This window comes from Amblyomma mixtum, chromosome 1 (genome assembly GCF_055824585.1).
Source record: "Amblyomma mixtum isolate Tamu chromosome 1, ASM5582458v1, whole genome shotgun sequence".
Classification (NCBI taxonomy): Eukaryota; Metazoa; Arthropoda; class Arachnida; order Ixodida; family Ixodidae; genus Amblyomma; species Amblyomma mixtum.
The window spans coordinates 71,908,690-71,920,677 of NC_143012.1; the positions used below are offsets into that span (position 1 = coordinate 71,908,690).

The following is an 11,988-nucleotide window of genomic DNA, read 5'->3' on the forward strand; positions in this document are numbered from 1 at the left end:
TATCAATGGCATGGTGCTTCAAAAGGTTTAGTGCACACGAAGCGTGTCGCTGTGGTTTTGGTAAGAGGGCGAGGCATGCGAAGCATTCCGCACCGTGTTATCTTGATAAAGTGGCGGTGACACGCAGGTGACACGATCCATGCTGAAAACTTTCGATGCTTCTCTTTTTTCCTGGGATAATTGCTTGCTCGAAAAACACGTCCCCTTCAAACAGGAAGTATTCTAGGGCGAAAAATATATTTTTGTAAATATATAACCACAATAATTGCACTTTCTACCTTTTTCTGCATTGCACCGTACATTGTTTACTTCATTAAACACTCTCCTAATCTTGTAATTGTCTATGCTTAACTCTTGATTTTGTACGAGATCCTCCCATGTCTGATGCGTTGTGTTTGTATTCTAGTTTTGTTGCCAATGCCATGTTTTTAGGGGCCGTGAACCCCGTCAAGCCCAGTTAGAGGCTTTTTGTTCACGGTCCTCAGCATCTGTAATGTTGATGTTGGAATACAATGGTGATGAAAATAATGAAATGATGAAATCGTAGTGAAGCCAGAACAAAAAAAGTTCGACAAAACCGTGAATAAATGTAAATAGGCGGCCTGCACAATTTCTGATTGTACAGAAAAAAATAAAGTATTTCATCCGAATATTAGATTAATAATTCAGTGATGGGAGTGGCTGAACACGTCAAGGCGATCATACCCGTTTCGCTCTTAAAATCGATGTATTGTTTTCTTCGTTTCATGACCAGCTCCATCCGTACAATCAGCCCCTGACTATCCAAGAACGAGGACGAACTGTTATGATCGACTCAGCCCGCCCGGTGAGTATAAATCTGCCACGCACCCTCTAATGAAGGTGCAATGCTCTGAAAACAAATCGACTCTAATTGGATAGATATCTGGCAATAGTTTGTTCCGGACCCGCGTGATCAACGAACGAAGCCGTTAGTTTTTTTTATTATGAGGGTTGAGTTGGAGTTCACACTTGCTGAGGCAAGTGAAGAGGATTTTGACGTTAAGTTTGATCTCCAGCGGTGGCTAATAATGGAGCTACCGGATTTGTTTGCGGATCACCTGTTCCAGAGTCATTGTCCCCGACTGTACTTGGTTGTGTTGCGTTTTAATTCTTCACATCGTATTTCTGAGACCATTATCCGACTGAAATGAGCGTAGTACGTTAATGAAATGTTACATTTATGGAAACATGGTCAGTCAGAAAGAAATGTCGAACCCGAAACGTCAAGCGCAATTTCTTCATGAAAAGTTAATTTTTTGCTCAATCGGGTTTAATTTTTTGCTCAAGCGTATATGAAAAGATACCTTTTTATAGCCATGTTTATGGCACGTCATCGCATTTACAGCTTCTTTAGTTGTGAATCTTTTGTCTATCGTTTTTTTTTTCTCGCAGAATATTATTTCACTCGAAACCCCCGAGTAGTGCTAGTAGTGTAAATGGAATAAATTTGGCATTTGAGAAAAAATTTCGATTGCCGAGACAAGCATTCCGCACACTGCAATTAGAACAAATAACAAAGTGTTTGCTAGAAAATTTACTAATCTGGGAAGGAGGCTGTCGATGATGTAGGCTATCTTGAAATGGCCAGCACCCACTCAAACCAATGTTGGTAGGAAATTAGATGATGGTTATCCTTAGCAGCAAATATAATTAGCCCAAAATTTAAATTTATTGGAAAATGCCGGTCCCACAAAGAACCATTTTGAAACCATTGATTTCCAATATTTGGCTTATTATATGCGCCGCGTATATATATATAATGAACTAAGAAATGAACCGCCTCACATGAAAATTTCTCTAACTAGTAAACCTGCGTCAGTGGACTGCACGCGGTTACTGGTCAAAGGTGAACGCGTAACATCCCTAAATAAGAATGTATGTCTGTGTTCGAATATGTGTTTCTGATTATTTTCCGCATGTTAGACCTCGCCGCCGGGAATATCAACGTGCTGCGAGGCACGTACCACGCCAAAGCCTACCCGTGCGACGCCTGTGGCTACCACTTCGACGTCCGCATGTGCCGGCGACAGGTACGTCAATGTAAATGCCACGAGGAACACGTTTACCCATTCAGCAGTTACTACGGCTAATGCTCTCTCCGCACGGCAAAACAGCAAGTCATGCCCACCATTTCCCTGGCTTCATCGCTCAAATTCTAACGCCTCAAATATGCTTCCGTGACATTACAGTTAAGGCTAGATGCACTGACTAGTAGGGATTTGGCGTAAGTTACCGCATGCTGTCAACGGGTAGTAGTTCAACAGTCCGCACACGCCATAGTTTCACCTTTTCAATGGCGCTTTTAAATGACAGCAGGCCACGAGCCAACAAAAAGCTTTTGTGAGAATGTACCATACTGAAAATATCCAAGTGGAGAGTTCGATAATTCCATATGTTTACATAAGACATTTTATGGACTCATTATCGAAGATATGGAGTCGTGACGGACTTTATGAAAGCACGTATCAAAGCTTACGAACTTCGTATGACTGAATGTACAATATATGGAAATGGGATGGAAATTATGTTGAATACTTATGGACACCGTACAGAGAAGATATGAATTTTCATATATATTTTCATATCTTGTGCCCTTCATATTCCCATAATTCCATACGAGCGGCTCGTATAGAACGTTTCATTAGGGTAGGTATATATTGTTCTCAAATATTTTGTCATCATAAAACGCTTGCGGGATATGTGTGTAATAAAATTTATTAATAGTTTCCTCGGCAACTAATTAACCGATATTCATACCATTAGACGGAGGGTGTAGGTCTGTTCATCCCGGCAAGACATTTTAGGCGATGGTATTTGGGTGGCAGGAACAAATATATTTTTTTATTCACACACCCTCATCTCGTGCACTTTTTCTACCGAATGTGCACTTTTGGAACGCATTCTTTTTCAGCTTCTGCAATTGGGAAACAAGCTGCTTGTAACATCGCGCCCGTAAAAGAGCTACAATTCATTGATTCCAGGTATTAAGGCGAAAGCCTTCAATGGCTCACTCTCCCGTCCGTCCGTCCATCCGGCGTTACATCCAGCGCCTGGGGTGACTCATCGACGAGCGCAGCTGATGGGAGAAAACGAATGGTAGCATCAGATAGGGGGGACAAAATGTAACCCCCGACGCCAAGTTTGATGACTCTAGAGTGAATAGTAACTATAAGCAATTATAGCGAAAAAAAACAAAGAAAACAATGAAAATCGTCGATATAGCGTGGACGTGGATATAGCAGCCAGAACGATGTGACGTCACATCCACCGGAAGTCGTCACAGCATAGTGAAAATTACCACAGAATGGGCGGAAAAACGCCCGATTTGTGTCAAATTAGATTGAAAAATGTGTAATTAAGCGTAATTAGTACTTAAGATTGCCGAAAGATATATAATTTGGGTGAAAATTTCTCGAAAAGGGGAAAACTGGATGATGGCGCCACATCAGACGAAAGGACGACGAAGTAGTGTGATCCGCCACCAAGCAACAACTGCCGACCCATGGCGCATGCGCAGCGTGACGTCACCGCTTCCCCTCACCATGCTCTTCTCTTCTGTCGTGAAATGAATTCAAACGCGGCAAATTCAAATCAGTGCAATGAGTCGCAAACGGCTTTCGCCTGTAAGTGCCTCCAACGAATTTTTGTAAAGTCAAGGCATAAATCAAGATTTCTTCTCTCCAATAAGGGGAGAAGTGGCCATCAACTACTACAACCACCTGTTCCCCTTCCCACTCTTTGCATACGCACGTACTCAATAAAAAAGAGCCCATTTCGGGGCACTTTGAAGATGCGCGACGGACAGACCTACCTCAATCACGCTACTACAGATGGCGTTTGTCTTTATGCCATCGTTCTCCTTGGACAAACCCCGAGACTTCGTTCACGAGTCCAATATGAGCTGAACATCTGACCCTTAAGCCTTGTGTGGTCTTCTCCACAAACCATAAAGAACAGAATTGAGCTCATTCTCTCTCTATTATTTTCAATTTAGATCCCACCGGCGCCTATACCGACCTTATGAAGCACCACCACCAGTGGACTAGAAACTTTGAAATTCCGCGCGCATTTTTCACCCTAAGTGCCACAGAAAATAAGCTGATCGACACCGCACATCCTTAAAGGTGTTTAAGTAAGCATAGAAAACCGAATTTTCATAAAAAAATACCGAAGACCCCTTGGAAATTCTAAAGTGTGCTTGGCGAAAGCTTTGTGGTCAACCCACTGCCGCTTCCCCGAAACGCTTGGCGCGGAATCATTGGGCCGCTTCGAAGCCATGCGTCTCACTCACTCGACTGCCACGAGACGTCTGGCGAAGGAGCGGCGGTGCAGCTGCCACCGGCGAAGCGCGAGCGTCGTTCTGCCGCTACTGTGTGACGTCACGGTTGCTATGCGCAGCTGCGCCCCCACCGGCGCGCCGGTTGCTAAGGAGGGGAGGAGGTTGCGCCGCTGCGCGGAGGAGAGGCCACAGTTGGCACGATTCCAGCGCACGGACGCAAACCGCAAGCATGAGCCATTACAGGCTTTCGCCTTAATACTTCCGTCTTATCGATGAAAACAGGCTAATATCCGGGCTTCGAGTGAAGGAATCAATAAACATTCGGAGCTCCGCAGCGATGGCCTGGGTGTATGAAAATTAGTCTTGCCTGCACAAAGTGCGTGGTTCGATTCCAGTTGTCTTTGTGTACCCAACGTTGTTACGATGGGTACAAGGTTTGCAGTGGCCTGATGATCTGCTTATCCGCGGGCGAAATCTTTGGGAGATGGGTCTTTGACCTGATCTTGGGCGTTCGAAAATAACTTTCAACGAGGCACCCTTTTGGTATAAGTGGCAGTTTGGCCGTACATATTCATAATCTTCGTTATAAACACTCCGGAGATGTCATCCATTCTGCCACAGCATAGAGGAGCGTGGTTGTTAATATCGAGCTTGATGTCCAAGGACGTTCCAGAGCTATTTTCTACCGCAGGCAGCGCTGCACTCGTTTAGTGCTTGAACGGGTTGGTAATCGTTCAACCCGCTGTAGAGCCAGTGAGGAAGCTTCCAGGCTTATTACCTTTCTCTGCATCAAAGCTGTTACAGCGATAATGCTTTTGTGTAAAACTAACACACCCGCCTCCCTTACATGAACGCCCGCTCGCACGCTTGTCTGCATTCCTTCTTCCTTTCTTCCTGTCATAGCCTAGTCAGGCCCGGGTGGGGCATGACTAGGCTATGCCCCCCTGACAGCACAGGCAGCCCAAGTGTGCAGTCTTTGTCAAAAGTAACCAGGCGGCATGGTTTTGCTTCTCAGTCGTATATTTAAACTATTATGCCAGCCCTCAAGGTCTAAATCTCTGTATGGTAAGGAGAACCCCAGTCCTCACTTTCAAATAACTTTTCGACCTCAGGGAAAGCCGTAAAGGCTCTACTATACAATTGAGAAGCAAACCATGCAGCCTGGCTACCTTTGACAGAGACTGTACATATGATTATACATCATACGCAGACCCAAGTGTAACACATCAATACAGAATACAGAAAGATACACACCATCTTAGGTTACACTCATCTCTCTGTAGAAAGAAAAGGAAAATAACTTATTTGAACTGTAATAATACAAACACAGTTTCTTACGTACTGCATTCCTTATCGCTAACAACACAAGTTCGAGAATGGTCTCTCCGCTGCCCACATTTCCACCTCTCCACCCGGAAAAAAAAAAACACGTCAGTGATCACTGCCCCGACCCGCATAGGGAGAATGCGAAAGCATTGACGCGCACATACTCTTCGACGTCCGAGGCTGTTTTGACGTCCGCCCACTACATCGACGTGCATCGTTTTAATTACTTGTGATTACTCCACATCAACCAAAGCTTCTTGTTTGATTAATGAACTGTAATTACTCATTTTTTAAAAAGTCTATTTCGAACGTTCATCCGGCTTGGTCGCGTACTTTCCCAGAATTTCGACGTCCACGACTGTATTGACGTACACCCACTGTATCGACGTCCGTGAATATGTTAACGTCCAATCGACTTTTGCGCTTCTAATTAATTAACCAATTACTGCGCAGTCGCAAAATTTGGCGCGCATCGACATTTTATCATCCTCTATCACATTCAATCATTATTTTTTCTATTGTAACAAGATTGAATTTGCAGCATTATTCACCTCCTGCGCGAAAATCGTATGCACTGTAAATTGTCCACTTTTAAACGTTCCACATTTCATCCATAACTGCTGCACAAACTGCCATGTAAAGGGGGTGGGGACCCAGTCAAGCTTCGCTCAGAGCAGCTTCTTGTCTCCACTCCCTGCATTTTTATCTCTATTAAACTGTGAAATGAAGATTGATTGATTGATTGATTTTACTCATGACTCTTCCTCAAACGACGTAAGGGCTGCCAACACGTTTTGCATCCACTTTGTGCTTAGATAAAAACCGCGGACAAAGCCAGTAATTGTTCTCGCATTGATAATCCCCTCTACACATATACCTGTGTCTACACACTGCGCTTTGTCTGTCTTGAAATGTTTCTTCTCATCTCTGTCCCGTTTTTCGCTCTGTAGATATGGAACATCGTCACCAACGCGCCCAACAACTTACCTTGTCGAACACATATCCCCGCAAGTGCAGATCTCTCCATGTCCACGCAGGCCTTCCTGGACTGGTTCCGTGACGACAGAAACCTGGGCCACCACGTGCTCTTCGGCATGAGCCTGCTGCTGGCCACCAGCCTGTCGCTGGCCCTGACGCTGTCCTGGCTGGAGGCGAGCCGACGGATGGCCAGCCTCTCGTGGCTGCTCTCGGTGCCCCTCGGACTGGCCCTGCTCCTGCACAGCTGCGTCTGGGCGAGCCTGGCCATCTACGGGCTCTGGTAAGGGAGGATTCCTACACCGTAGGACCCTACAGTAATCACGTTTCAATAGGTATGTGATCTCGTAATTGTTTGCTTTCCAAGTCAACTTCTGCCGAACACTGCTTGTTAAGGAACAGCAGGAGGCAAAAGAGAACCTAGGAGATAAAAGAAATAAGCCTTTGCTTTCTGTTGGGATTGGAATGGACGATTCGATACACTCGGTTGGTGAAAAGTTCCCAGGCCACAAGTTCAGCTTTTCTTTGGTATATCCTGGCACTTAAAATGCCGATAGAACTATCAAGGTTCTCGAAGGTTAGAACAATACTTCTTCTTCCCTGTACAGATATCTTGAGCTTCAGGGGCGGCGTAACTGTCCCACTGTATCGCAAGAAAGCACACCCTGTGGCCTGGGAACATTTGACCTAGCCTGTACATGTCACTTCCATTCCGTTTATCATTAGTGCGCTTACTGCCAGGTCACCTGCACCAAAGCCCTACATTGGAGCATCTGCATGAGCAGGCACTTTCTGAACAACTTGAAGATTCTTCCATTCCTTAAAATCCTAGTACCTCGTGCATCAAACGGTCTCGGGCGGCATATTGTCGAAAGCACCCCCGCCCTGGCATGCATTTGCCTCATGACCAGAGTCAGTCGTGATCCTATTTTGATTGGCCAAAACGTGGACACAGAGGCTTTCAGGCACGGTTGTTCCGTTCATGGTCTCAGACGCCACATTTCCTCTAGAACAACCAAGCTTCCGCAGTGCCGAGCTAACTGATCATAAGATGACCTGTATATCTATGCAGTCTCTAAGTCACCTCAATTACAATGAGTGCTCCTGTGCCTTTTCGGCACACAGAATAGACATGCCCGCATATATCTACACTGTACACATGATGGTGTAGGAAGAGGTATCCGATATCCACCTTGTGCACAAGTACTTGGAATAGAGGGAAGAGAGATAAAGATAAACAAGATTTTAAAACAGACGAAGCTAGCCACCATAGAAAGTATGGGGCTTCTATGGAAGCTTCCGCTGAAAGATTAGTTGTATCCGACTTTAACAGCGCTCAGTACGAGGGTGTTTTTGTGTTTTGTCTCCGCCTAAATGTGGTCGCCAGGACCTGTAATCTATCCTTAGGCCCGCCGCGGTGGCTCAGTGGTTATGGCGCTCGGCTGCTGACTCGAAATACACGGGTGCTATCCCGGCCACGCGGTTGAATTTCGATGGAGCGAAATTCTTGAGGCTCGTGTGCTGTGCGATGGCAGTGCACGTTGAAGAGCCCCAGGTGGTCGAAATTTCCGGAACCCTTCACTTCGGCTACCCTCATACCCTGAGTCGCTTTGGGTCTTTAAACCCTAAAAAACCAAACCAATTAATCCCTCGAACTTGAGACCAGCGGCTGAACGCCAACGCCAGCGAGCCATTGCGACGGGTAATGTTGCAAGCTGCAAGCAGTGCGCTTGTTGGGCTACATGTCAACATCATTGCGCGTAAAATAGAAAGCGTTATTAAGGCGAAAGCCTTTAATGGCTCATACTGTCGTCTGTCCGTTAACAAAGCGTGTCAAACACGTTTAAGTCGGGAACTAAAAAAGTTAGAAAAAATCAATGGTTGCTTCAGATAGAGGAAGAAAAAATTAACTTAGATGCCAAGTTCGATGACTGTAGTTTAATTAGCTAATTAATTATGGGCAAGCATGTGTAAATTGCTTCGAAATAGCGCAGACGTCTATATAGCCACGGGAACGGTGTGACGTCACATCCACCGGAAGTCGTACGGCAAAGTGAAAATTGTGAAAGAATGGTCGGGAAAACGTCGCATTTGTGTCAAATTAGATGGAGAATTGTGTAATTAAGAGTAATTAACACTTAAGATCACCGAAAGGTGTATAATTTTGGTATAGATATCGCCACGAGAACGGTGTGACGTAACATTCACCGGAAGCTGTCACAGTATAGTGTCCTCGGCTTTCGCCTCTCAGCACTTTAGTTGCCAAAATGTCCACGCAATTTTAGTGGATGAATCTGGCAGCCTTACGCGCAACACATTCGTGATAGATGGTATTAACTTAGTGGCACCGTTATTACTCTGCGTCGTTCGCAGGCAGTATCCGGTGGCCTACCGGAAATGGAAGAGTGAGACGCTGCCCATGGTTGCCCGACACTTCATGCGCATGACGCAGACTTGTGTGCCGGCCATGCCTGCCCAAGTTCCGTAGTCCGAGGCAGCTTCCGATCGCACTCTGCCGTGGCCCCGGTTCCTGAATCCACAAAATGGGCAGATCGTGTATTTGTATTTTCCAGACTCGTCATTATAAAGCTTCGTTCTATGCGTATCGATACACAGTGCCGTGTGTCCTGCAGAATAGGTGTGTGCGTGTAAGAGTGCTACTCAACGCATTCAAATGCAAAAACAATACAAGCGAGCGTTTTATTGTCTTGAAGCAGACGATTGTTTGCCAGGGGCGAACGCCAAGCATTTTTCTAGTTTGTTTTCCATTTTCGGTGCAAAAGAGTGGAGAATTGCTCGACTGTATTTTTCAAAATTGGTGCAGTAGTGAAAAAAATGAATTCCCTGTGGGCTAAATCAAGATCTCCGTTTTATATTCATGCCTTGCTTTCATGAACATTAAAAATGCTATGTGGGCTACCCCAGGGCGCCACAGTTTAGCGTTTGTTTTCCCCGATCGTCTACTGGCCAAACACGGTCACATTGCTCCAAATATGTATCTACTGCAGAGAAGGTGATGTCTCCACAGTATTTGCCATCAGCTGGTGCTACAAGTTGATTGATTCACGTACTCTTCTCGCAATTCGAGGTCTCTCGTTTCATCCGAGGGCCCAAGTTTCTTGAAAAATTGTTTGTTTTTGAAAAAACACGCAACTTTATGATACGCTGCATTTAAAGGAAAGCGCTTGCGACTTCTCGGATATAAGATATGTGCTCGCCACCCATTCACATGGCGAGTATTTCGTAACACGCTGAGATAGGCCTTGGTACAGCCGGCTCATTGCTCACAAGCTGTCGCAGCCAACCTGCCTGACAAGCCGATAGGAGAATATACTGCGTGTTTCACCTTGCAGTTTATACAATTTCAAAAAAATTGGCTTTTTGATTTAAAAGAGCGCTAGTTTCTGCATATTATTGTCAGCGGCATCCGACACTATCTAGCAGGCTGGTTAGCTAATATTGAACAGTTACCTTTTGAATTATTACTGTTACGCTCCTTAACTACTGACAGGCGTATAGACCACATTAAGTGACATTCATATATTTTTTAGAATTTTGAAAATGCGGTTACCATCGATGCTGAGGCTCAACAAGTTTTGCGTACATCATGCAAAAATACACACTCTTTCGAGAAGCTTGCACGCAAAGTAGCCTCCCCAGCGCACATAACTCGTCGAAATAGGCAATATTTGTTGGGCCACAGCACCGAGGATAACCGCGTTTTCGAAATTATAAAAACTGATATGGGTACTACTTACGGTGAGCTACATGTCTCTCAATAATTAAGGAGCCGAACGGTAATAGTTTCCAACTTAATTATCCATTAATAGTTATCCAACCTGCAAGTTAGCACCTCTTAGCCGTATTTCGATGTACTACACTGCTGACAATGCTATGCCGAAAAATTAGCTCTTCTAACTCATAAACTCTATTTTTAACATTTTGTGTAAAGTCTGTAAATACAAGTAGGTATGAGAACGCCGTTTCTGTATGCGTCGCGGGACCTGAGCGTGGTCTTAACTAAACTGTGATGTCATAGCCAGCATTCGGCTCGCGGAAGCGCTAAAGCTTCAGATAAACTCAATCTTAGATTACCTATTTGCAGATTACCTATTGGGCTCAGGGAGCAGGTCACGTGATGCTCCGTGCTTACGGATGTCTTACACGCTTACTAAGAAAGCTTATTACGAAACTTTGGTTCCCTGCTCTTCAAAGATTCATGCGAATGCCACAAACAGTATCTATAAAGTTTACTTCAGACGTAAACAAAGTACATTTGTGAAAGCTCTCCGCGAAAGTTTCGTTGTTTCAACAAAGAAGTCATTGAACACAGAGAGCCATTCAGCCCTCTACCACACGCTTACCTACTTTTAAAATTCAACATGTCCCAACTAGAGAGCTGTGCTCACCTCAATACATTATTGCAACGACCAGTTTATTTATTTATTTATTTATTTATTTACCCTAGAGACCCAGAAGAGGGCATTACATATGGGGGGAATGATTAAAAGAAAGCACACATAACAAATCAACTCATAACAAATGATGGTAAATATACAGAAGGCAGAGTTTGGGTAACATTTGGTTAAGTGCAGTATAACACATTGAAACCGCAAAATTCAACACGTTCAAACAAGTGAGTAATAATTAGGGCAAAATAAGTAACTAAAAATACAATGGCTCCGGAGCTGTTCAGCAAAAAAAGGCCCGCCAAAAAGTCACGGACACGGTAGATCATCTAGCACTCTATGATGCATTTTCCGTCTTGAAAAATGTTAGTAAAGCTGTTTGAAAAGATGATAATTCAGTATGGCCGACAATGCTGGATGGCAATGAGTTCCATTCATTTATTGACAAAACCAGCGGTGACTTCTGATATTTTAGTGTGCGACCGAAAATCGGACGTACCTTATGCGCATGATCCAGGCGAGCTGAACAATGAGGTGCAGGAAAGATACGATTTCGGGAGAATGGCGTTTCGCTATAGTATAAGGTGTGAAATAATGACAACCGGGCGAACTTTCTACGTGTAGCAAGAGGTTGAAGATTCATGGCTTGCTTCATTGCTGATACGCTTTGATGACGTGAGTAGGATGACAGTATGAATCTGACGGCTTTATTTTGTACTGCTTCTAGAGCATTTGTAAGAATCGCGTGGGAGGGGTTCCATATAACAGAAGCGTATTCAATAGATGACCTGATAAGCGTTGTATAAGCGCTGTGCCGTGTTTCAGCGTTCGCAAGGGGTAAACGGCGTTTCAAGAGACCAATTTTTTTAAAGTCTTTATTATTTATATATTCAATGTGAGCATCCCAGGTTAAGTTCTGGCTGAAAAACACTCCCAGATATTTTGGACTCCCAGATAAAAGATATTTTGGACTCCCAG

General features: G+C 44.5%; 1 protein-coding gene across 1 annotated transcript; it reads left to right on the forward strand.

Annotated features, from left to right (window-relative positions):
* Positions 1 to 758: 758 nt before the first annotated feature.
* LOC149366760 (uncharacterized) lies at positions 759 to 9,111 on the forward strand. The gene is made up of 4 exons (XM_089565627.1): positions 759 to 826; positions 1,945 to 2,051; positions 6,664 to 6,884; positions 8,975 to 9,111. Exons 2-4 carry the CDS (start codon positions 2,037 to 2,039, stop codon positions 9,087 to 9,089), a joined length of 351 nt encoding a protein of 116 aa, XP_089421753.1. The 5' UTR covers positions 759 to 826; positions 1,945 to 2,036; the 3' UTR covers positions 9,090 to 9,111.
* Positions 9,112 to 11,988: the final 2,877 nt, after the last annotated feature.